Source organism: Budorcas taxicolor, chromosome 14 (genome assembly GCF_023091745.1).
Source record: "Budorcas taxicolor isolate Tak-1 chromosome 14, Takin1.1, whole genome shotgun sequence".
NCBI lineage: Eukaryota > Metazoa > Chordata > Mammalia > Artiodactyla > Bovidae > Budorcas > Budorcas taxicolor.
The window spans coordinates 86,225,361-86,253,264 of record NC_068923.1 but is presented as its reverse complement, the minus strand read 5'-3'; the positions used below and the strand labels follow the sequence as shown (position 1 = coordinate 86,253,264).

The following is a 27,904-nucleotide window of genomic DNA, read 5'->3' as shown; positions in this document are numbered from 1 at the left end:
AGTGAACAATTCAGAGACAAGGAAGAAATGTTTCCACAAATAATTGTTCAATGTAAGCTTATTTTCTTAGCCCATGAAATGAAATTTCTGTTTTTTTATGAGAACTGGCTATTTTGTTACCAGACTGGGCAGTGGCTGTCTGAATGTTTCTGTATGAATGAAAATCTCCTCTCCCAGGGGAAAAAAAAAAAAAAGATTAGAGCATTTAACAAAGCCTCTTAGGCTTCTGATTCAGAAATGGCAGTCATTTGATATACTGAAAATACCCACTTCCCAAAGAAGTAAATCTAGATTCTCTGACTACATCTTGCATAACAAAACCTCTCTGGTTTTATGATTTTGCATAGCTTGTCGGGAGAAGGCAGGAATAGCTGAATGCTTCCTGGTTTCTTTAGCATAACCCAGCCCACTTGCAACACATGCCCAGAACTACCTCATTAGCCACTGGGATATAAGCCAAAACATAAGACTACAGTCAGTATAAGGGGAATTACTGGCAAGAGAGCTCTACACCAACTTAATACTGAATCCACTACTTTTCCAAGATCAGAAAATAGTACACTAACAGGTACCACTTCTCATCTCATTCAGACAAAAATTCATGGTTTTAATCTGCATCTTTTGTCTAGAATAATTAGCTATACCATAATAAAACATGCAGCCTGGCTGCATATATATATATATATATATATATATATATATGTATATGTGTATATATATATATATGTATGTATGTATGCTCTTGTTAATCTCTCTTATTATTTCCTGGATAGCTTTGACATTGTAAACCACAGAAGATTTGGAGCCTAGCTTTGAAGGGAGGTGTTCTACAACAATTTTTTTCTTGTTTAAAGTTTAATCTACAAGAGGTAATCTGAAAATGACGGGGGCAAAGAGAAAAAAGAAAAGCATGCCCTGGAGCAAGATGCGTATGCCCCGTTGTGAAGACTTTAAACAGTGGTGCAGACGGCGGCTGCCTATTTTGGAGTGGGCGACACATTACAGTCTGAAAGAAAGCTTGCTTCCGGACACTGTTTCTGGGATGATGCTGGCAGTTCAACAGGTGGCACAAGGTAATGTCCTGCATTTGATTTTCATTTTATACAGAGTAGATATCACTTTGCTTTCTTGGAAGAGTATCGTGACCTAGGGTCTACTAACAAAATTGACTTTAATGAACTTTTGGAGAATAAACACATTGAATATCTGTGGAAACTTTTCTGTTTTCTTACTTGTCTTTTGCTTTCTTTTTGTTGTTTTTGAGAGAGATTAAGCATCAAACTAATTTTTAATGGCATTAAATATTTGCAATTAAAATTCATACTATAGGAGTAAAAGATCTGTAATTGTGGGACAATGAGTTTTTATAGTTTGACTTTATTGATATAGTTTTCTACTTAGGCTGAATCAAGCTAAAAAGTATCACCTGGCGTGAACATATCATTTGTAAACCTAATTAGCAGCATACAATGACCTGTTGTAACCTTGAGGGTTGCTATAAGCAAGGAATAGAGCTTTCTGTACATAAAGGAGGCTCTTGGCCAAGATCATTATTTGCAAAGAGAATCCTGTCCTTAGAGCTTACATTTTACTGTGCATGTCAATTTAATTCTGTATCACATTATGTACTGTTTATTTCTCAATTATAAATTTAAACTGATGAGAAGTCTGATTTTCACTGTCCCAAAGCTGTTTATAAATGATATTCTAGATTTAGGTAAATGTTTCTCTGGGTAAAAACTATTAGGTAATTGGTGTGCCTACGGTGTATGAGCCTGTGTGGTTGTATGTGTGTGTGTGTGTGTGTGTGTGTGTCTGTATGTTGTGTTTTCCTTAAAGATATATTCATTGTATTTTTAAAAACTAGTTCAGGTAATAGCTTCCTACCTGTTTTCCTTAAAAGATATATTCATTGTATTTTTAAAAACTAGTTCAGGTAATAGCTTTCTACCTTAAAGATATAGTCGTTGTATTTTTAAAAGCTAGTTCAGGTAATAGCTTCCTACCTGTAGCAAGAAAAATCTCAAGATTTTTCAGCCTTGAGAATTTGTAAAATGTTCCTTGGCACAGACTCTTTAGATTTATATATTTTTTGCAGTTTTACTACCTCCTGGCTTGAACTATTTTTCATACCGTTAAATTATATGCACTTTTCTAATTCTGTAGCTGGAACAAACTGGTTGGTCTGTTTGTGTTTTTACTATGATTAGGAACATCTGCTCTGGTGGCTTGAAGATCTATAGTACTATCATACTTCCTGGGGTTCCATTTCCCCGAATAGTCTCATATTTTTAATGACCAGTTTGCTAAAAGCAAAGCACAGTAGTCTTTCATAAAAATGCAAAGTAAATAACAGATTAGGCCATTTTTTAGGATTATTTTTGTTCAATTTTAAATTCAAAGTGAGACACTACCATAGACTTTGAAACTAAGATGATGAATTTACAAGAGCTTTTTCACCAGGTAGTTTCAGTATATTTTATGAATTTATTTTCTTTCATTTATTATAAAGTAAAAGAGAAATATATATTTTTAAAAAATTGGTGTTTTCATCTTTCTGAAATATGAGGTTAGAAAATTGGGGGATATGATAAAGATACCTGTGATATATTATTAGTATTATCATTTATCTGTTTTTGGTAGTTGACTGTATGACTTTTCTTTGGTATGGAAATTGAGGTGTTTTGTTTAATGAGTCATGTATTTTACTGGTTATGAAGAAATATGTTGGCCAGCCCCCAGGTGATGAGACGCACAAAGCTTACTCAGCTCTTGTGTCTTGGAAATTATGGATCTGGCTCTTGATTCTCCCAGAAGACTCCCAGTGATTGGGCAAGGAAGGCTACACTGCTAGAAAGAACTTAAAGGTTTTTGTTGGCGTATGGAAAGACTAATTCTGGACAGGGAGTTGGTGATGGACAGCGAGGCCTGGCGGGCTGCAGTCCGTGGGGTCACTAAGAGTCGACACGACTGAGCGACTGAACTGAACTGAATTCTTCCAAAAGTACTTATTCTTTAAAAACAATTCTCAAACTTTCTCATGATTACCCATGATGGGTAAATATCATAAGCTAGTATTTGTTGTAAGGGGCCTTGTGCTAAATCCCTTATGTGCAATATCTTCCCCTCTCCCAACAAAATCCTAAGTGACAGTGGTCCTCCATATCCCACTTGAGAATGTGGAAACTTAGACAAGTAAATAATTTTCTCTGGACCTTATACTTGATAAGTGGTAGAGTCAGGACTTGATTCCAATGGTAACACTCAACATTTTATGCTTTATACTCTACACTGCCAAAATAAGTAGACTTTTTCATAATTCCAGTCTTAGTAACAGAAGACATTTCTTGGGAAAGGTGCAAATGTCCTTCCCTGCAAATTACCTTTGTGTTTGGGCTTCCTAGGTGGCGCTAGTGGTAAAGGCCTAAGAGACGCAGTTTCGATCCTTGGGTTGGAAAGATCCCCTGGAGGAGGGCACAGCAAACCATTCCATTATTCTGGCCAAGAGAATCCCATGGATAGAGGAGCCTACTTGTTTTTTTTTTTTTAATTCTTTGTAATTCTTCTTTCTCAAGATATGCAATTAAAATTAAGATTAATGGAAACTAAAATTTGAGTCTTTTCTATATGTCAACTATCAAGGAGCCATTTTAAATTACTTTATTAAAGATTTCCCAACTGTTAAATATAGATGCTTGTTAGTCATCATAATAACTGATTCCTGTGTGGTATTTTCTGTGTTGACTATACTCTCTCTAAACTCATTTCTCCTCTTGGGCTTTAGACGTTGCTCTTCTGTTCACCTTCTGCTGCCTCTCTGGCCTTCTCTTGTTATGAGCTTTTGCAGATTTGGCCTTGTTGTTCAGTCACTCAGTCATGTCCGACTCTTTGTAACCCCAGGAACTGCAGCACGTCAGGCTTCCCCGTCCTTCACTGTCTCCCGGGGTTTGCTCAAACTCACGTCATTGTCAGTGATGCCATCCAACCATCTCATGTGTTGCCGTGTCTCGTCTTGCCCTCAGTCTTTCCCAGCACGGCTCCTACTCTATCTACCCATTCAGCACTAGTGTCCTGGAGATTCAAACCCTGGGCCTTCTCTGAAAATGCCTCAGGCTATCTCATCTGTGTAAGAGGCTCTAGCCATCATCACTGTACTTTCTTCTCAACCAGAGATCCATATATTCAACTAGACGAACCTAGAATTGCCTGAAAGCATTACAAATGCAACACTAGTCTGCTGGAAGAAACAAACTGAATGAAACCACCATCCTTACCAGAATTATAATAATAAATAATAATAGCTAATTTTTAGACACAAAAGAACACTTGACATATATACAAAACTGAGGCTCACAGAGGATAACTAAGTTGATTAAAGTTACACAGTAAGTGAGTTAGAAGTGACAGGACTTTAACCCAGGTAGGCTGGCTCCAGGGACTGTGTGCTCCCCTTTCCACCAGGCTTTGTGCTGGACTGCCTCTTATATAGTCTCAAGTCACTCTCAGCTCCTCCTCTTTCGCTACTAAACCCACCAGGGTGCAACCACCCATCAGGTCCTGGTGTTTCTGTTTCCTAAATATCTTTCCAACCAAGCAGTCTCACTTCATGTCCCTTGCTACTGCTCTGGACCCCTAAATGACTGAAATAATCATCTTGTGAGTCTTCATTGTCTGTCTCCTCATGTAGGCCATCCCATGCTATGTCTAACCATCTGTTCAGTTCTATGTTTAGAATTCTTCCATGGCCCTCTGTTTCCACTGGGATAAAGCCCAATTCTTTAGAATAATCTGTTAGATCATTAAGAATCTGGGCCCCTTAATACAAAGGTCTACTCAAAGAGATCTTTCCTCTGAGAATCCCTGCCAGTCTTCTGGAAAGATGTATCTCCTACTTCCTTTGTACTTTTTACATATCTCTATAACAGATTGTATTGTATTCTTTTGGTACAATTCTTTATGCACTGGTGGGTAAGCTTTGGAAGGAATGTTTTAATCTTTATACTCTCACTGGTTTATATATTACCTGGCGCATAGGCACAGGTAATATATAAATGTTTCTTGGAATCATGAAGCAGTTTGCCTCCTAGAGACTTTTATTGGGGTTTCTTGGAATCATGAAGCAGTTTGCCTCCTAGAGACTTTTATTATTTTATGGTATCTTGCTGCCACTCTGGGAAGGGAAATTTAAATTTATTTTTATATTTTAAAAATAAACGTAATAAAGATACTGATAGTAAAAGATACATTAAAATATGAATAATTAATTTCTTCCAATTCTCCTCACTTTCCTGAATTTATAAACTTGTAGCCCCCCAGACAAATATGATAAAAGGTTTACCTGCATTCCCTTTGTCCCCGTGTTTAATTTTTTCTCGAGCCAACATTAACCCATCTAGATGAAAATCTAGAAGTCCGGCTTCTCTTGCCAAAGGGAAATAGATGGCCACGAGGGTCTTATGTTTCCGTGTGGGGAACATCTTTTGGCTCCCTCTGTAGACAGGGCATGCACTTTATATTCTGCCACAGTCCCCATCATTCACACTTCCGCTGCCACCCTTTCTCCTGGTTTCCTGCTAAGTGTGAATTTGTTTCCTCTGACAAGGCACTTTCTAACATGTTTTGTTGAAATGCCCTGAACTCCCTCTTGAAGAAAATCTTTAAGAGGGGGCTTCCAAGTGGCAATGTTGGTGATGGACAGGGAGGCCTGGTGTGCTGCAGTCCATAGGATCGCAAAGAGTTGGACACGACTGAGCGACTGAAATGACTGACTCCAAGGTGGCGCTAGCAGCAAAGAACTGGCCTGCCAACGCAGGAGATGTAAGAGACGCAGGTTCAGTCCCTGGGTCGGGAAGATCCCCTCGAGGGGGGCAACATACTCCAGTATTCATGCCTGGAATACAGTCCATAGGGTCGCAAAGAGTTGGACATGACTGAAGCAACTTAGTGGCGTGCGCGCGCACGCACGCTTGTGCACACACACACAGACACACACACACACACACATACAAAAGATTAGGTCCTTGAATCAACAGGAACTTCAGGTCTCTGAACCTGCATCAATATATTTTAATATACTTTATTTCTTTATAATTCTATAATTTTCTATAATTCTGTTTTCTTTTACTTATTTTAAGAAAGTATTCTGGGAAGGAGTTTATAGACTATAGAAGATTGCTAAAGGGGTCCCCAAAATATTTCCTCCCCAAGGTAAAAACATAAATGTAGATGTGCTTATTTTAATGAAAAAAAGAAAAGGAACTTTAGGTCATTCTTTCACCATGTTCAAATATTTCTTAGAAATGATTTGTGTATTTTTTTAATGTTAAAAACATTTGGGAGCACTCATCACTAACATCAGGTGAAAACCATTATAGCTGGCATGTACCAAAATGTTCTTTAATTGACATCTCACTGCAGAATGTAGTTTGAGGATCAACAAACGAATGTCATTAATTTAAACATGTCACCGACATGGTTGGCAAGTTAAGCAGTATAAAACTCCTAAAGTGTAAATACTTGAGTTCACATTCTGCCCTGGATGACCACTTGAGGGAAGATTTTTTTTTTTCAATCTGAAAACTCAAGCATTGAGACAGGGTGGAGAGCTAAAATGCATGACTTACCATAAAAGTACCTAATACACTGAGGAGGAATATGAGAATGTTTTGACTTGCATTCCATGGGATCACCTAGAATTTTTGTTGCCAAATCATGAAAATTTTATGCTGCTATAGGGCTGTCTGATATTCAAACCACAGTGTTCCAGGCCACAGACAAAGGATGGACGTTCCTTATAATAATGTAGAACTTGCGGCATTACTGGTACCAAAATATGTGGAAGCTGATCTTCTTTGTACTCCTGAGGGCAGCTTAGCGACATGTGGATCAGTAAGTGGAATTCCTGGAAGCATTCGCTATGAAAATTAAAGGCTTGTCTGAGAATTTTCCCTGCATGGTTTCAGCCTTGAGGCTTAAGAGATGTAGCATTAGCTACATATCTCTAACCTAACCCTCTTAATCATTATAAACATGTGGATTATAATTTAGAGAAATTATAATGATTTGTTATATTTATTGAATGGTAGCTATTCTCTTCTCTAAGAACAATGGCAGCCAAATATTGCTAAATAAATCTAAAGTATACTTGCCCTGGGGCTTCCCTTGTGGCTCAGCTGGTAAGGAATCCGCCTGCAATGCAGGAGACCTGGGTTGGGAAGATTACCTGGAGAAGGGAAAGGCTACCCACTCCAGTATTCTGGCCTGGACAGTTCCATGAACTGTATAGTCTGTGGGGTTGCAAAGAGTTGGACATGACTGAGCGACTTTCACTCACTCACTCATACTTTCCCTGACCTCCATAAAAATGTACCCAGGAGCAAGGAACGCTGCTGGTTTTTCACTTCTCCATTTTCTCTCATCCCATGATGCATGCTCTCGCCCAAAGCTCTGGGCTTCATCCAGCATTTCTAATTTTCTTTCTTTCTTAAATGTAAATTAATGGTGATTTGTGTGTTAAAAGGTTACTTTTATATTTCTGCAGTTAGAATAATACTCCCTGTAATATTTAGACCAGTTCACATGGAAGAACCAAGACTTTCCATTTTAGAGTGTTGAAAACTTGGGAAGGTTTGCAACAAAATAGATTGGCAGTGGTTGTGAAGATAAGGTATGTGGCCTATATAATAGTACACTTCCATTTTTGCCAGCCAGGATCCATCCCTGCTTTTAGTAATTTTTGTAATTAATTACTTTTAGTAATAATACAAGAATTGCTGTTAGTAATTCTTGGATTTGTTTTAAGGAACAACCCCCGTGCCCCTTCCATTTTTGGTATACGTGGTTTAAGTGAGGTTCTAATTTTTGCTCTAGGCTGATAAGTGAAATAAGTATCCCTCGACCAGGATTCTCAGCTTTGGGGACCCCACTGGAGCCATCTTGGTGACTAAAAGAACACTGGTGCCTGAGTCTCATCTCAAACAATTAAATGAGATTTCCCAGGAGCAATTCCCACACATGGACAATGTGTGTTTCTTCTTTTTTCAATTGTCCCAGATTATAATGTGCAACAGTGTTGACAGCTGCATCCAGATAGTTATTAGTCCAGGTGAAGCCTTGGGGCTCATGTTGATAATGAGCACTATTCCGTACACCAGGTCAGTTACTGGTTCAGTCATGGCGTTTTCTCCTCTAGGCACAAGGAGGGTTTACTATACCACAAACCAGTCATTTCTTACTTTGAAATAGTGATGCGATCCCTGTTGCCTGAGAGTGGTCCAGTCATTCTGGATCTTGGGACATGTGCAGAACCTTTGAGGAAAAAAAGGAAAAGGCATCTTCCTTTGTGCTGGGACTACTAACAGTAAGGATGACATTCCTCTACATCTTCCCTCGGCTTCGAAAGCCTGGAAATGAAGCCGACACAGCAAGGGGGACAGTAGAGAGAAACCGAGTCCTGATGATAGCTAGTACACTTCTGGCTTTTCACTTGCGCATGCAAACACTTTTTTGTTGTAAATTAGGTTTAAGTTGGGTTACTTCCAGTCGCCTTAACTACGCATTTGAGTGTCATTCCGATTTAAATTTTACACAAATTGTCTCCAATTTTCTAAATCCATCAAGATATATATATATATATATATATATATATATATATATATACATACTTTATTTATTTATTTATTTTTACTTTATTTTACTTTACAATACTGTATTGGTTTTGCCATACACTGACATGAATCCACCACGGGTGTATACAAGCTCCCAATCCTGAATCCCCCTCCCACCTCCCACCCCATATCATCTCTCTGGATCATACTTTATATTCATATTCATTTTCATGAGAAGAGGAGATTGAGGTTCAGAACCTTGGGTACTCAGTACTGCTAAGAGAGACTGAAATATAAATCTACCAGGCTCCACCCCACATCCCTCGCTGTCTTCTGTTCTCCAGTTTGCCTTGAGTACAGCAGACATAACCTGAGCGGGACTAGGAATGACACTGAGAAACACACTGCACGTCAGCCCCTGAGGCTGCCCCATCTGTGATGACATGTCAGCTTCCTTGATAAAATAAAACCCTGAGATTCTGGTTGAGAGGGGAGAGGAGTGTGCCAGGGGGAAGAAGTACCTACACCAGAGCGCCTGTTCATTCCCTTGAGAGCCGCTCATGCCCCCGCTAGACTAGCTTAGGGTGAGGGACAGAGGAGAGACGTGCTTTAATACTGGCCTGTGAATTCAACAAACAATAAATAGCTTTTACCATGTGGCAGAGGTGGCTCACCCCTTCACAGATCACAGCCTTGTTGTAGTGAAGGGGCTTGCACAACTCAATGAAACCATGAGCTGTGCCAGGCAGGGCCACGCCAAATGGATGGGACACAGTGAAGAATTTTGACAAAACATGGTTCACTGGGGTGGAGAAGGAAATGGCCACCCACTCCAGCATTCTTGCCTGGAGAATCCCATGGATGGTATAAAAAGGCAAAAAGATGTGACGCTAGCTGAGTCCCCCACGTTGGAAGGTGTCCAGTATGCTGCTGGGGAAGAACAGAGGGCAATTACCAAGAGCTCTAGTAAGAATGAAGTGGCTGTCTCATTTTAAACTTGATTTTTTTCCCCCTTTATTTAAATCTAATTATCTAACAGCAGATATTCGTGAATGGAAATAACAGGCCAAAGTTGAGTGGTGCCTGCACCCTTTCTGTGGGCGTGGGCTTTGCAATTTGTCATAATCCCCAATATCCCTTATGCTTTTACATTAATTCTGCTTCACTGCTGTTATTCATCCTCTTCAGGTCTAGAGTAGGAAGTTCTCAAACTCAACTCAAAGACACTTTGATTGTCCAAACCCATCAAGGCATTCAGAAAAACAAGATATTTTATATAAAAGGCAAACTATAAATACCCAACTTTTCTTTTTTACACAGGCATGAACTTCTGAAAAGGTTTTTCAAGTTACCTGGATCTCACTCATATTGTTTTCATCCTATGTTCTGGCCGCACTGAATGGATCTTAGTGTTCTAAAGGGTCATGCTTGTTTTGCCTCAGGACATTTGCACGTACTGCTTCCTCCTAAATGGATAATTTTTCTCCCCCGACCCTGTTTATCTGAGTATATTTTCGCATACTTAAGCTGGGTTAGGTTAGTAGTTCTCAACCTTGCTTGCATATTTTAATCTCTTTTGGCACTTGAAAAAATACCCGTGCCTCAACCCTATTCCAGTTAAACAAAAATCTCTGAGAATTTAGGGCAAATCATTTAATTTGTACCTCAGCTTCCTCAAGTGATGATAAAAATAAAGTAAAATGAACAGCTAGGGTTGAGAACTATGGATTTTCAGAAAGTACTTGATAGATACCTCTATTTTGCTTTCCCACTTATCCAGTTCACTAACACTATCACATTTGTTTTTGATTTATATTTGACTTTTCTTCTAGGCTATTAGTTCTTTGAAGGTATAGACTGTTTATAGTCTAGGTTGACCAACCGTTCTGGTTTTAGAGATAAATGTCCTGAGTCCTAAGAAATCCTTTCAGTTCCTATCAATGTATTTGGCACATAGTAGGTACTCAAATGTTTCTTGATGGTAAAAAAATCATAACTCAAATGATAGGATACGGCTTACCTGTGCCCACTCTTTTGGGGGATACTCTTCTCCATAGACACTTTTAATCTCTTACAGTTTCTAATATTTAAGCTCATAGATCTACTGATCATGAAGCTTTTTGACCATGATAATTCTTTACTTTCACTCTTGTGAAATCTCATCTGTACAATATGTTACAGGATGAACCTATTGCCTTAACCTGTCTAGTGTTTAGAACCGATGATCTTTAACAGTACTTGTTTGTGAACCAAGAGAATGTATGTCTATAGGAATTTTGTTTTCATACAGCTATATTTCTTGGATAGATGCAAATTTACCCTGGGAGATCCACTCTTAATATCACTTAACCCTGAGCCTATTGATGCAGTGAACCAGACAGCTGATCACATTGTGGTTTATTAATAACTGTGCTAAGACCACCATAAACAGTTGCCAGAGGGAAATAACTTCTATCATTACCCACACAATTTGTGTTTGATTGTTTTATATGTAATTCTTGGGAGATCCTACTACTACCTAATTATTTTGTTTTTAAGAATACTAATGTGTCTTCTAGGGTTCTTTATTCATTTCTGTTTTTAAAAAGTACTTGAAAAAATACAGGCTTTTGCTATGTTTTTGGAAAGAGAGAACAAAAAGGCAACAACCTAGCCCACAAGGGCCTTATTTTTCCCTGTCTCAAATTTGTACAAAAATATATGAGAATATGATCTTGTTATTTCAACCTTGAGGATATTCTGGTGTGGGAATGTAAGGGTGGGAACATTTTCTTAATGAAAATTTGCAAAATATTCCTTTCAGCCACTTTCTGAGTAGCTTGTATAAATCCAGGGAGCTGCCAAATAATATTGTTTTTATTTGGAAAAATGAAGAATGTACAATCCTATCTAATAAGAATGACATGAAATTAATATCTGGTGATAAAAATTGGGTGAACATAGAGAAAAAAGTGACAGTCTTAAAAAAACACTGGCAAGACTTGAATAGCTAAAGATACCTGGTATTATAAGATTATAAGATACCACTTCAGCATTCTTGCCTTGAGAAGGCCATGAACTGTATGAAAAGACAAAAAGATATGTATGACACTGAAAGATGAACAACCACCTCCCACCCCCCAACTCCCACCAGCTTAGTAGGTGTCCAGTATACTACTGGAGAAGAGCAGAGAAATAGTTTCAGAAGTAATGAAGAGGCTGAGCCAAAGCAGAAATGACACCCAGTTGTGGATGTGTCTGGTGGTGAAAGCAAAGTCAGATGCTGCAAAGGACAATATTGCATAGGAAGTTGGAAACTTAGGTCCATGAATCAAGGTAAATTGGTAGTGGTCAAACAGGAGATGCCAAGAGAGAACATCAACATTTTAGGAATCAGTGAACTAAAATGAATGGGAATGGGTGAATTTAAATCAGATGACCATAAAAAATTAAAAAAAAAAATCAGATGACCATCATATCTACTACTATGGGCATGAATCTCTTAGAAGAAATGGAGTAGCTTTCATATTCGCAAAAGAGTCTGAAATTGAGTACTTTGGTGCAATCTCTAAAACAACAGATGATCTCGGTTCACTTCCAAGGCAAACCCCAATATCGTAGTAGCCAAGTCTATACCCCAACCACTAATGCCAAAGAACCTAATGTTGAGTGGTTTTATGATATGACATACAAGACCTTCAGGAACTAACACCAAAAAAAAAAAAAAAAAAGATGTAATTTTCATCATAGGGAACTGGAATACAAAAGTAGGAAGTCAAGAAATACCTGGAGTAACAGGCAAATTTGGCCTTCGAGTACAAAATGAAGCAGGGCAAAGGCTAACTGAATTTTGCCAAGAGAATGCACTGGTCATAGCAAATATTTCCCTCTTCCAGCAACCCAAGAGACGACTGCATACAAGAACATCACCAGACAGTCAATACAGAAAACAGATTAATTATATTCTTCGCAGCTGAAGATGGACACTCTATATAGTCAGCAAAAACAAGATTGAAAGCTAACTGTAGCTCACATCATGAACTCTGTGTTGCAAAATTCATACTTAAATTGAAGAAAGTAGGAAAAACTGACCTAAACAAAATTCCTTATAATTATATAGAGGAAGGGACAAATTGATGCAAGGGATTACATCTGACAGAGTGCCTGAAGAACTATGGATTGAGGTTTGTACAGGAGGCAGTGATCAAAACCATCCCCAAGAAAAAGAAATGCAAAAAGGCAAAATGGTTGTCTCAGGAGGCCTGAGAGTAGCTGAGAAGAGAATAAAAGTGAAAGGCAAAAGAGAAAAGGAAAGATATACCCAACTTAATGCACAGTTCCAGAGAATGGCCAGGAGACATAAGAAAGCCTTCCTCAGTGATCGATGCAAAGAAATAGAGTAAAACAATAGAATGGGAAAGACTAGAGATCTCAAGAAAATTAGAGATACCGAGGAAACACTTCATGCAAAGATGCACAAACAAGGACAGCAGCAGTGTGGACTTAACAGAAACAGAAGATATTAATAAGAGGTAGCAAGAATACACAGAAGAACTGAACAAAAAAAGGTCTTAAAGATCTGGATAACCATGATGGTGTGGTCACTCACCTAGAGCCAGACATCCTGGTGTGTGAAGTGTGGGCCTTAGGAAGCATTACTACAAATAAAGCTAGTGGAGGTGTTAGAATTGCAGCTGAGCTATTTCAGTTCCTAAAAGATGATGCTGTTAAAGTGCTGCACTCAATATGCCAGCAAATTTGGAAAACTCATTGGTGGCTATGGTACTAGAAAAGGTCAGTTTTCATTCCAATCCTGAAGAAAGGCAATGCTAAGAATGGTAAACTACTGTACTACTGTACTCAGTTCAGATGCCAGCAAAGTAATGCTCAAAATTCTTCAAGCTAGGCTTCAGCACTACGTGAACTGAGAAATTCCAGATGTACAAGCTGGATTTAGAAAAGGCAGAGGAACCAGAGATCAAATTGCCAACCTCTGTTGGATCATAGAAAAAGCAAGAGAGTTCCAGAAAAACATCATTTTCATTGACTACACTGATGTCTTTGTGTGGATCACAACAAACAGTGAAAAATTCGTAAAGAGATGGGAATACCAGACCACCTTACCTGTCTCCTGAGAAACCTGTATGCAGGTCAAAAAGCAGTCAGACACGGAACAATGAACTGATTCGAAACTGTGAAAGGAGTAGGTCAAAGGTTATTTAACTCATATGTCACCCTGCTTATTAAACTTGTATGCAGAATATACCATGAAAAATGCTGGGCTGGATGAAGCACAAGCTGGAATCAACATTGCCAGGAGAAATATAAACAACCTCAGATATGCAGATGACACCACCCCTATGGAGGAAAATGAAGAAGAGCTAAAGAGCCTCTTGAGGAAAGTGAAAGTGAAAAGGTTAGCTTAAAACTCAACATTTAGAAAACTAAGATATCGGTATCCAGTCCCATCACCTCATGGTAAATAGATGGAGAAACAATGCAAACAGTGATAGACTATTTTCTTGGCCTTCAAAATCACTGCAGATGGTGACTGCAGTCATGAAATTAAAAAGATGCTTGCTCCTTGGAAGTAAAGCTGTGATAAACTTATTAGCATATTAAAAAGCAGAGATATCACTTCGCTGACAAAAGTTGGTTTAATCAAAGCTATGGTTTTCCCGTAGTATGTACGGATGTGAGAGTTAGACTGTAAAGAAGGTTGAGCACTGAAGAATCAATTGTTTTGAACTGTGGTGCTGGAGAAGACTCTTGAGAGTCCTGTGGACTGCCAGGAGATCAAATGAATCAATCCTGAAGGAAGTCAATCCTGAATATTCATTGAAAGGACTGATGCTGAAGCTGACCTGATGTGCAGAGCCAACTCATTGGGAAAGATCCTGATTTGGGGAAAGATTGAGGGCAGTAGGAGAAAGAAGCAACCGAGGATGAGATGATTGGATGGCATCATTGACTCAATGGACATGAGTTTGAACAAACTCTGGGAGACAGTGAAGGATAGGGAAACCTTGCTTTCCTCTATGGCATTGCAAGGAGTCGGACACGTGAGTGACTGAACAGCAACATGCTATTATATGAAACAGAATTTTAAGAAATCAAATCCTACTAATCACTGTTTCTCTGGAGAGGATCTCAGGGGAGCTCTATACACAGGTTACATTTAGGGAATACATCTCACTTTATTAGCTGAATTATTGTTTAAAACATAGATCTAGTCAGGTTGGAGTGGGGCGCAACAATTTAGGCCTGAGATTGAAGAGCTATTAGTATTTCTTTTTTTCTCAGAAAGCTGAGATTTGAACGTGCTTATGGAAAGAAAGAGACATATCACAGTTAGTCTTGAGGCAGGTCCTGGTCTTTTATTATCATATCAGTAGCAAAATGGTTCAGTTCAGTTCAGTCACTCAGTCGTGTCCAGCTCCTTCTGACCCCATGGACTGCAGCATGCCAGGCTTCCTTGTCCATCACCAACTCCTAGAGCTTGCTCAAACTCATGTCCATCAAGCTAGTGATGCCATCCAACCATCTCATCCTCTGTCATCCCCTTCTCCTCCCATCTTTCCCAGCGCCACGGTCTTTTCCAGTGAGTCAGTTTTTCACATCAGGTGGGCAACGTATTAGGGTTTCAGCTTCAGCATCAGTTCTTCCAATGAATATTCAGGACTGATTTCCTTTAGGATGGACTTGTTGGATCTCCTTGCAGTCCAAGGGACTCACAAGAGTCTTCTCCAACACTGCAGTTCAAAAGCATCAATTCTTCAGCGCTCATTTTTCTTTATGGTCCAACTCTCACATCCTTATATGACTACTGGAAAAACCATAGCCTTGACTAGACGGATGTTTGTTGGCAAAGTAATGTCTCTGCTTTTGAATATGCTATCTAGGTTCGTCTCAGCTTTTCTTCCAAGGAGCAAAATAGTAGAAGAACAAAAATACACATATGGGTGGACATGGCCTTTCCCATCATGAAATGCATCTCGTTCGGAGTGTCCTACTTTGACCCTCCAATCTGCAGCCCTCCTCTTGGGTAGAGGAAGTGGGAGGTGGTGGAGAGGAATCTGAGGACCTGTGCTTTGCCACTTGATCTGAGGTGGTGGCATTGTCACTATCCTAGACAGAGGTGGATGGAATCCAGATATTTGAGAAGGTGGAATTGAGGTCAGATGCAGGGAGGTTAGCAGAAGCATACAAACTCACAAAGCCTGTGAGTATAAAGTTTAGTACGTGGGTGTCAACCAGTGGGGACCAGGACCCGAAAGGTCAAACTGGAGAAAGTGTCAGAAGCTCAGTCAAAGTGTAAGAACAACTCAGGATTAGTACCTGGTTCCAAGATTCTGGGTAAAAAAGATCTAGATTGCATAGTCTTTTCTAATTCCTACCAGCATATGCTGCTGCTGCTGCTGCTAAGTCGCTTCAGTCGTGTCTGACTCTGTGCAACCCCATAGACAGCAGCCCACCAGGCTCCACCATCCCTGGGATTCTCCAGGCAAGAACACTGGAGTGGGTTGCCACTTCCTTCTCCAATGCATGAAAGTGAAAAGTGAAAGGGAAGTCACTCAGTCGTGTCCGACTCCTAGCGACCCCATGGACTGCAGCCTACCAGGCTCCTCCATCCATGGGATTTTCCAGGCAAGAGTACTGGAGTGGGGTGCCATTGCCTTTTCAGACCAGCATATGAGCAGGCCTCAAATTTCAGTAGGTGGGACTGAGCCCACAGGAGTCAGTGAGAAGGTGCAGCTACCTATGAAGAGATATGAAAGGGCAGGAGACATTAGCTAGCAGTCAGTATAAAGTTGGAAGGAAAGTTCTTATCCTTTCCTGATCTCTGGCCTAATGAGTGGTTTAGAGGGGTGTTATAGAAACGTGGTCCTCAAAAAAAAAAAAAAAAAAAAAAAAACCACTAAAATATACCTTGAGGCCATTCCTGTTCAACTGTACTTGGATAGAGTATTCAAAGGGAAACGGTATCAGGACCTCTGAGAAGCCTTGATGTCCCCAGTCACACTCAGCCCTGTGATCAGTACCTCCTAAAAAATTAGCATTCAACACCTTTGAGCTGGTGCTGGTTTCTGCAATGAACTGCTCACTAACTTCATTTCCTGACCTCTTTGTTATCTTCTGAACCATTTAACCTTGCTTGTGCCTTCATTCACCTAATAATCAAGGCCTTTCTTTGCTTTGTTCCTTTGTTTTTCTTCTCATAGCCTTCATAGCTTTGGATAAGTGTATCATTTTATTCCTGGGCCTGTTCCTGTGTTTATCAGGACTCCGTGAAAGAGATCCTAGTACTTTGCTTGACACACTCAGTTCAGTTCAGTTCAGTCACTCAGTCGTGTCTGACTCTTTGCAAACCCATGAATCACAGCACGCCAGGCCTCCCTGTCCATCACCATCTCCCAGAGTTCACTCAAATTCATGTCCATCGAGTTGGTGATGCCATCCAGCCATCTCATCCTCTGTCATCCCCTTTTCCTCCTGCCCCCAATCCCTCCCAGCATCAGAGTCTTTTTCCAATGAGTCAACTCTTCGCATGAGATGACCAAAGTATTGGAGTTTCAGCTTTAGCATCATTCCTTCCAAAGTACACCCAGGGCTGGTCTCCTTTAGAATGGACTGGTTGGATCTCCTTGCAGTCCAAGGGACTCTCAAGAGTCTTCTCAAACACCACAGATCAAAAGCATCAATTCTTTAGCTCTCAGCTTTCTCCACAGTCCAACTCTCACATCCATACATGACCATGTTTGACACACTAGCTTATTTATAAATGGAATTGATTGTTATTCAGTTCAGTTCAGTTCAGTCGCTCAGTTGTGTCTGACTCTTTGGAACCCCATGAATTGCAGCACGCCAGGCCTCCCTGTTCATCACCAACTCCCGGAGTTCCCTCAAACTCACGTCCATCGAGTCAGTGATGCCATCCAGCCATCTCATCCTCTGTCATCCCCTTCTCCTCTGCCCCCAGTCCATCCCAGCATCAGAGTCTTTTCCAATGAGTCAACTATTCTTATTAGTTGCCTTAATAATATATCTCACAATATAATTGGAAATCTGGACAAAAAAGCAGGTTTTTAGAATAATTTTGATACGTCATATGAATGAAGAATGTACAAAGTACAGCAATAGCGCAGATAACATTATCATCTCTTCCTAGAGTGGCGATGAGATTCCAAGTCAAGAGGAAATTGTACTTTAACTGAATCTTGAAGGGTAATACGAGTTTTCCAGGTAGCTCACAGATGCAGGGCACTGTAGAAAGAAGAAAAATATGCAGTGATAAGAAGAATAAAAGAGTGTAGTTTGTTTAAATACTTGTCAATAATCCCACTTGGTAGGAGTTGTAGCTGGAGAGGTTAGCAGAGTCCAGATCATAAAAGTCTTATTGAATAACATGGAGAAGTGTTAAGGCTTATTTTCCATGAGGACATTAGTGGATCTTGAAGGATGACAGGGGGTGACAAAAGTTTGTATTATAAAAAAATTACTCTGGCATCAGCTTATATTATACACTTGACAGAGGCAAGAGACTAGTTAGGAAAGACTAAGTAGGAGAAATCTTGTTCTGTGGTTGGAACAGAGAAAGGCAGGAGTAGCAGCAGTGGGAGAGAAAGAATCCACCAGCTTTAAATGGAATAGCTAAGGTGATCAATGTACTCAGGGATGTGAGGGTGAAAAAGAAAAACCATGTTTTTGATAACTTCTACATTTCTGAATCGGGTGACTAGATGGGTGATAGCGTGATTTTCTGAGATAGGGGTTATGTAAACAGGGAATCAGCTACATTTTGTGTTTGTATTTAATGCATACTGTTTTGTTGTGGTGGTGGAATTTATGGTGGATGGGATCAAAATAAATAATTAATAAGCAATTTTCATTTTGGGATTGTTATGTGAGTGTCCGGGGGATCTCTAGTTGATATACCTCTGGATCTAGAGTTTAGGATAATATTATTAAGATATTTGAATTAACCATGATTATCCCATCCAATCCTACAACATCGATCTTGCGTGGATGGTCCTCTAGAATAAACAGAGGAATCAGAATGGAAGAAACTTTACGAAACAGTGATATTTAAGTGGATGAGAAGCTAGCAAAGGGGAATGTGGTCCATGAATATCATGGTGCTCTGGGAGTCAATGGGTAAGAGCTTTAAGAAAGATATAGTTGACAGGATAAATTATATCAATGAAACACAGAGCCTCCAGGACAAAAGGAATAATATTTAGAAGCCAAAAAAATGTGACAGTCAACAAAAGAGCCCTAGAAAATATTCTTAATGACAAAATCAATTTTATCAGAACAAAGTCCCTCACAGCTCTTTAGGAACATGGGCAACCTGTGGAAAAATCTTGTAAAAATTCTGTCCATGTTTTAACCCACATAAATTGTAATCCTCCAATAAAAGTTTCTATGATCATATCTCTCACAGTTTCTTTATTTTTAAAGTTTGACTACACTGATTGTTCTAGAAACTGAACATAAGTTGTTTAATGTTGGATAATGTTTGTTTCAGGCAAGGACCTTACAGTTCATATTTCATATTCCTTTAATTCTCTCATGGAATTTAATAAGTGGATTTGGTTTCATAGTAGAGCTTTATGAGGCTTCCCTGGCGGCTCAGGTGGTAAAGAATCTGTCTGCAATGCAGGAGACCTGGGTTCAGTCTCGGGTTTGGGAAGATCCCCTAGAGAAGGGAATGGCTACCCACTCAAATTTTCTTGCCTGGAGAATTCCATGGACAGAGGAGCCTGGTGAGCTACAGTCCATGGGATCACAAAGAGTCAGATACGACTGAATGACTAACAATTTCACTTTCCAGTATTCTTGCCTGGAAAATTCCATGGTCAGAGGAGCCTGCCAGGCTGCAGGCTATGGGTTGCAAAGTGTAGGATATGACTGAGCACACACACACACACACACACACTTCATGTATGAAGCACATCACACTGATTTTTACATGCTCAGTGTATATCTTGTTTAGTACTGCACCTCTATTTGCATGTGCCTCTTCCAAGACCAGCTGTCTTCACGTGATCATATATTTTTGTAAAATTTCCAAAGATATTTTAACAGAAATTAATTAGACCACTATCTTTTCCCAACTCACCTTCCCTTGAGTCATGGCTGCAGGTATGTATATTTTTAAATTACGAATGTATGATAACCCATTTACAGGATACCTGGAGAATACAGAACAAAGTTGCATATTGTTCATATATATACACATATATAAATGTGATTTCCCTGGTGGCTCAGGGAAAGAGCCACCATTCTTTCCTTGGTAAAGAATGTGTCTGCAATGCCAGAGACCCAGGCTTGATCCCTGAGGCGGGAAGATCCCCTGGAAAAGGGAATGGCAACCCACTCCAGTATTCTTGCCTGGGAAATCCCATGGACAGAGGAGACTGGCAGGCTACATACAGTCCATTAGGTTGACATAATTGGGCGACTGACACTCACTTCACTATATATTACAATTATTTTTTAAGTAGATAAGATTTTTAGTTGGCGTTTAAATATCAGACTCTCAAAAATTAACAGAATGAATAGATAGAAAAGTAGAAGGATATAGCAGACCTGAAAAGCACTATGGACCAATTCAACATAATTAAGATTTATACAGTTTTCACACAACAGCAGGATACAAGTTCCATTCAAGTTCCCATACACTATAAACAGGAGACAGTGGAACATATCCAGGGATGTAAAAATGTAAAACAACATGCAAAATTTCATGGCCTAAAGGTATTGAAATCATACAGAGTCTGTTCTCTTATCACTGTGGAATTATATTGGCAAACGATATCAAAAAAGATTTGAAATAAGAGACATATTTTCAAGTGCCATGTGATACTTACCAAGAGAGATCTTTGACATACTTATTGAAAGCCTCAATAAAGTTAAAAGATTGAAAAAGTACAGAAGGTGATTGCAGAGTAGAAAGCATTTAAATGAGAACTTAATATCAAAATGAGAAATTAACATAGCAGATACTTAAAATCCCCATATATTTGGAAATCAAGTGTCCACTTTTAAATGATGGATATATCTAAGAAGCCGTAACAAGGAAAATTAGAAAACATTTGTAATGGAATAAAAATGAAAAGAGAATTTATCAGAATTTATTGCATGCAGCTGAAGCTGCTCAATGCAAATAAATATAAGGTGGCATCTTGAATAAGGTATAAAAACATAATGGCTACTAGTATAAAATTTTGTGAAATTTGAAAAAAATCAGTACTTTAGTTAATAATATTGTATCATATATAAATTTTTTTTTTTACAGCATGGTATTCCTTCATATTCTCAGAATTGGGTTAGAAGTTTCAAGACTCATCAAATATTTTTTTTTCAAAAATTGCCAAAATAATAAGGTTTCTAGACTTCTAGCAGTCATACTAGATATCAGAATAAATGGAATTATATGAAAGTTTTGAGTGACCATAAATTAGAAATCTAGCATTGTATTCATACTTAGTCAAACAAGTAAAACCAAAATGTCATACATTTTTTAGCTAAGCAAAAATTCATGTTTTCTAAAATATATATATTATACATCTATATATATGCTGCTGCTGCTGCTGCTAAGTCGCTTCAGTCGTGTCCGACTCGGTGTGACCCCATAGACGGCAATCCACCAGGCTCCCCCGTCCCTGGGATTCTCCAGGCAAGAACACTGGAGTGTATATAAAAGCTTTTCTACTACACATGATAAAGGCTTTAGAAAGAACAACAACAGAAAAGAGAGAGACAGATTGGAAAACATAAACTGAATGAAATGCGAGCACTGAATATGAAACATAAAAGCGGGAACAAACTGGATAAAAGGAAACGGTCATCATCTAGCCCAGCTGTTTTTGAACTTGGCTGCTCATCGGAATCGTGTCAGCTGCAGATATTTTTGTGGTCTGGTCAAGAGTAAGTTGCCACAAAAAATTAACTTGATGAAGATCAAATAAAGTTCATTGTAAGGCTCTGTATAAAGGACATTGTCATGAAACTGGTTAATTCTCAATATTTAAGCTTTTGCATACAAAAACTTGAAATATTTTGCAATTTTATATGTATCAGCAATTCTAATAGAGCTTTTCTCAGTTTTTAACTTGTTATAAACCTAAAATACAACGTTATAATCTATTAATAGAGAAATAAATTTAAATATGCTTTAGTCTGACTCCTCAGAAATAGGAGCTTGAGACAGAGGGATTACGTGCTGCTTTATGGTTCGGGAGCGCACGCGCGGAGGGCAAGACGTCAGGTACCAGGAGCGGGGCAGGCTGGTTACATGTCTGGCGGCCCCTAAGAGGGGTAAATGGCTCTATGGTTGGAGCCTCCTCCTCATGACTGCTGTAATGCGCACAATGTTTTCACAGTTGCTTGCCCTACCAATGCCAGGAGGTGTTTGTTATTGGGATGGGGAAATATTTAGCCTTACAGTGCTAACCTGGCTTAGAGATATGAACCTTTGCACCCCCTTTCTCAACAACAAGATTGCTGCCTCTCGCCATACCTGTGTGAAATTCTAGAGCAGCGTCTGCTGCTGACTCTTCTATAACCACTTTTTTTTTGTTTTCACAAGACTTTTAGGAATACATTGTTAGCAAACAAGCGATGCAAGTAGGGTTTTTTGTTTTTTTGAGCTTTTATTTATTTTTTTAAATTTAAATTTATTCATTTTAATTGGAGGCTGATTACTTTACAATATTGTATTGGTTTTGCCATACATCAACATGAATCCAAAGAGACACAGATGTATAGAACAGTCTTTTGGACTCTGCAAGTAGGTTTCTAAAAATTAAGAAAGGACTAGTAATTGGTAGATTTTTCATACATTTTAATCATAACTGAACTATCCTGTACTGCTTGAAAAAAAATTTGATGTAGAGCTAGAGTTTATTTTAAGGAAATTAACTTTAAATTAGTAAAAGTTAGGCAGTAAAAAAAGTACTGATCTGGGAACCAGAGTACCAGGCTCCATAGTGTGAATAATTAACTGGCCTAACATTCAGGTAATCTAGATTATAATGCTACCTCCTTCCTCAAATCTTTTTGTAGCTTGTCAAGTCCACTATGTCCAATCAAATGGCTATCATTATATTGTACAAATTTGAATGGGTTATCAGAACCCAGCTGAACTAGCTGTTTAATGCCAAGGAACAGCCACAAACAAGATTGCTTTAATCAGTTTATACTTGCGCATACTTTGGTCACATTTAAATGGCTAGTGTTAATTTAGACATGTCTAGGAAAATTTTTTGTGTGCCTGTAACAATCAAACTAGGCAGGCAGTAGTATCTAAGGAGAATAAAAAGGAACAGTTTTGAATTACTCCTTACTTATTCTTTGAATACATAAAGTTGATTTTTTTTTCATTTTAAGAAATTATACCTGAATATATAGGCTGGGGTCCAGTAATGAGACATGCAAGGAGTCACACTCTGGTCGATACACAATCTTAGGCTAGTCAGCTAGTCAGTCAGCCAGGCAACTTTGAATGTGTGTGTCCCTTGTGACCCAGTATCAGTCACCTTTCATGTCTGGCTTCTTATCTGTCCACGGTATTGCTCCTGCTTCCGTGAGTCTCACAGATGGTACCGTGTGAATAGAATGAACATGTGAAAATGATCCTTTAAGTGTGTGTGGAGATGTTTTGCTGTGATGCTATCACTTTTACCAGGAAGACACTCTGAGCTAATGTCTTCTTGTAGACTTCTTGTAGCCAGGGTAAAATGTAGTAGGCCAAAAAGAATGGTTTTAGAATTGAAATGTAAACATGAGCTAATGAGTAAATTTTCTGATATTTGGACAATGTTGCTAGTCTCTCCCTGAACAAGTAGAATAAATAAATTGTGGTTCCTTTCATCATTAATAAACCAATATGCTTCTGCTTTGTAATGGACTGTATCTTGAGGTTAAAGATGGTCCTGTTTCCCCTACGTTTACAGGGCTGGCCTTTGCGGTTCTGTCATCCGTGCACCCGGTGTTTGGCTTGTATGGGTCTCTGTTTCCCGCCATCATTTACGCCATATTTGGAATGGGGCGTCATGTTGCCACAGGTAATAATTTCTGCCTATTCTTATGCTTCCCATGTTACTAATGAAAAGGACTCAGAGTGACCATTTGTTAATGATAACATTTCCAACACAATTCTCACTTTACTATTGAAAATATTAGGGCAAATATTATCAACAAATAATATCAGTAATGTGGATGTGAGAGCTGGACTATAAAGAAAGCTGAGCGCCGAAGAATTGATGCTTTTGAACTGTGGTGTTGGAGAAGACTCTTGAGAGTCCCTTGGACTGCAAGGAGATCCAACCAGTCCATCCTAAAGGAAATCAGTCCTGAATATTCATTAGAAGGACTGATGCTGAAGCTGAAACTGCAGTACTTTGGCCACCTGATGTGAAGAGCTGACTCATTAGAAAAGACCCTGATGTTGGGAAAGATTGAGGGCGGGAGCAGTGGACGACAGAGGATGAGATGGTTGGATGGCATCATGGACTCGATGGACATGAGTTTGAGTAAGCTCCGGCAGTTCGTGATGAACAGGGAGGCCTGGCGTGCTGCAGTCCATGGGGTTGCAAAGAGCTGGACATGCCTGAGCGACTGGACTGAACTGAATATCAGTAAATATTAGGATAAGATATTTAACTTTTTGTGTCCAATACATACTGTGACTTACTGCTATGTTCTTATGTAACCAAGGTTATTGCTAAAGATTCCATTCATTTTTAAGTTGTAAGAGAAGGGCAATGTTCTCAATTTACTGCTACTGCTACTGCTAAGTCACTTCAGTCGTGTCCGACTCTGTGTGACCCCGTAGAGGGCAGCCCACCAGGCTCCCCCGTCTCTGGGATTCTCCAGGCAAGAACACTGGAGTGGGTTGCCATTTCCTTCTCCAATGCATGAAAGTGAAAAGTGAAAGGGAGGTTGCTCAATCGTATCTGACTCTTAGCGACCCCATGGACTGCAGCCTACCAGGCTCCTTCGTCCATGGGATTTTCCAGGTAAGAGTACTGGAGTGGGGTGCCACAATGAAATGAAAATAAGCACACTGAGGAAAAGAAAAGACTGTATAAAACTTAGTCACTCAAATGTTAAAAATTATTTTCCACACATTTATATTGGAGTAGGGCTTCCCTGTTGGCACGGTGGATAAGAATCCACCTGCCAATGTAGAGGACATGGGTTCAATCCCTGTTCTGGGAAGATTCCACATGCACCGCGACCCCTGAGCCCGCACTCTAGAGCCGTGAGCCACAACTCCTGAAGTCTGCGAGCCTGCAGCCTCCCCAGCAAGAGAGAAGCCACTGCAGTGAGAAGCTCGCGCACGGCAATGAAGAGTAGCCCCCACTTGCCACAACTAGAGAGTTCCTGCACAAAGCAATGAAGACCCAGTGCAGCAAAAAAAAAAAAAAGGATTATACAATCTTTTAGGTTTCTTCTAAGCTAGACTCTACATGCACTCTCATTAGTATACCTCTCCTGCCTAACATTGCATTATCAAATAAAATGTGAATCACAAGTAATCTGATAATAGAGTAGGCTGGTTAAAAACAAAGATTTGGAAGTTAGACAGATCTGGGTGTGTGTCACATTTGTTCTTTGCTATCTGCATGACCTTGGGCAAAGTTTTAAAGATCTATTTACTGCTTTCTTGATAATAAAATGCCAAAAAAAAAAATCATGATTGTAGTGAGCATTAGATGAGATAATTGATGGGCAACTATCTAGTTTGTTACTTGCTACATAAAAATTAATAAAAGCTGTAATCATTACAGAAAAGTCGCTTAGTTGTGTCCGACTCTTTGCGACCCCATGGACAGTAGCTTACCAGGCTCCTTCATCCATGGTATTTTCCAGGCAAGAGTACTGGAGTGGGTTGCTGTTTCCTTCTCCAATGCATGAAAGTGAAAAGTGAAAGTGAAGTGGCTCAGTCCTGTCCACCTCTTTGCGACCCCATGGACTGTATCCATGTAATTCTCCAGGCCAGAATACTGGAGTGGGTAGCCTTTCCCTTCTCCAGGAGATCTTCCCAACTCAGGAATCAAACTGGGGTCCCCTGCACTGCAGGCAGATTCTTTACCAACTGAGCTATGAGGGAAGCCCAGATTATAAGTGAGATATGGCTAAATCTGAAGCCCAAGCTTTTCCTCTTTTCAACCAGCTGCTCAAGGATGCAGTTTCCTTTTGTGCTGATATAAAGGGGAAAAAGCACAATAATGATTTAGAAGTTCTTGAAGCCTATTGTATTCAAATTTTCCCGCTCTCTAATTTCCTAACAATTTTCATTCTTCAAAACAGTTAACTATGTCACTAGCACAAAAAAGTAGATTCTTATAGAGCTGACCTTGAAGCATTGCCTCTGTTAAACAAAGGATACATGAACATGGTAAAAAAAATTTCCCAATAGACCATAATTACTTTACGAAGTCTAAAATACTTAACTTGATATACGTAAGTATGAGTTTATATAAACCACTTTATTTCCTAAGGAATCATTATAGACATTTTACCGGTGGCATTGCTGTGAAACTGCCATTTATATAACATTTTGTATTTAACAGATATTGTTAACAGCTAACAGTTAACAAATATTATTAACAGGAATCTTGTAGTCTACTAGGTTAATAATATACATTTCAAAATACATATAATTTACAGACTTGCCTGTAGACACCATGCAACACAATAAATGCTTAAGGCATTTTATTTCTTCATCTGTATCAATACTTCTCCAAAGGACAGAGTCAGCTGGACCTTCTCATTTCTCTGTTTATCCTAAGAGATTTAGAATTCTTTCGAATAATATTAAAAGGTTAACACTGTGTATCTATTTATACTCAAGAAATATACTGATTACTTTTTCTTTCCTATGATCTTAAATTTAGGAACCAAGTGAATCTCACCTAAATTTCCTAAAAATATTTAGTATACAGAACATATTTTTCTTTTAAATAATTTTGTTGTACTTTAGTAAGGAAGTGTGTGAAGCTTCCTACTTCCATTCTACTATTAAAAGACTGATGTTGCTTTCATAAAGAACAATCACTTTATCTGGGATTTTAACTCCAATTCAGGTAGTCAGAATGCAATAATGAGTTAGGAAATTCAATAATAAATTATGCTTAAGGTATGTTTAAAAGCAAATAACTTAAAAGCCAGACTATAAAGATACCAAATGTACTTTTTTTTAATAATGTGATTTTTTTCTTATTTTAATTTAAAATACATATATATATATTTTCTTTTTTAATATAAATTTATTTATATTTTTTAAAGGTTAAATCATTGATTGCTTCTTGTGACTTGCAAAAAAAATGTCTTACAATAAAGAAGAAAAGAACAGAAACTTGGGTATCAATCCAGTGGAAGCAAAATTGTTCAAGATAACCCTTAAGTGACAATTTGTAAGATCTAATTATCTTCTAAAATTAGAGAAAAATATTTTTAAGAGAATAATCTGTTCAGCAACTTAGAGAAAAGATCAGGGAGATCGTCGAGGGTAGTCTTTAGAAGAAAAGTAAGCAAATATTTATTTACCAAATGGGGTAGGACTTGTGATAGATGATTTTTACATATGAACTCTCACTGAATCTCTACGCAAATTTTAACTAGATATTTATCATCATTTTACCACTAAGGAAGCTGAGTGAGGTTCGATAAGTTGACCAGGAATTTGAACTTAGGTTTGTCCAATCCTGAGGCCCTGCTACCCACGGTACTCTAAAATGACTAGCTGGGTTTAGTGGTTGTGGCTCAGGTGGTAAAGATTTTGCCTGCCATGTGGTAGACCTGGGTTGGATCCCTGGATTGGGAAGATGCCCACGAGAACGGAATGGCTACCCACTCCAGTATTCTTGCCTGGAGAGTTCCATGGACAGAGGAGCCTGGCAGGCTACAGTCCGTGGGATCACAGAGAGTTGGACATGATTGAACGAGTAACACTTTCACTCACTTTCAAAGTTACCACTTGTAGGCTTCAAGCCTAGACAGGGTGAAAAGTTGACAAAGTGAGGGAAGGAGCAGAGGAGAAGTGGGGAGGAGATCAAGACGAAGCCAGACCAATAAGAGAGAGAAGGTCAAATGTCATTCACAGCACCCTCATATAGTCACCACAGCCTCAACATCCTTGACTATCTGTCATCAGCTGTCTCAGAAACAGCAAAGCAACAGCCTTTGAAAAGAGGCAGTACTTCCATAACCATGTTGGCACAGTGTACCCCGTACCCTTTTCTGGGAATCTTTCTCTCTAGAGACACATCTTGGGATGTGACTTTTTAGATGGCCTTTTCCTCTTA

General features: G+C 39.0%; 1 protein-coding gene across 1 annotated transcript in view; it reads left to right on the top strand.

Moving 5' to 3' along the window:
* Positions 1–880: 880 nt before the first annotated feature.
* SLC26A7 (solute carrier family 26 member 7) overlaps positions 881–27,904 on the top strand; it is a 146,878-nt gene continuing 119,854 nt past the window's right edge. The window contains exons 1-2 of the mRNA XM_052651652.1: positions 881–1,073; positions 23,546–23,656. Of these exons, the coding sequence (XP_052507612.1) occupies positions 881–1,073; positions 23,546–23,656 (304 nt within the window). The remainder of the gene's footprint in view (positions 1,074–23,545; positions 23,657–27,904) is intronic.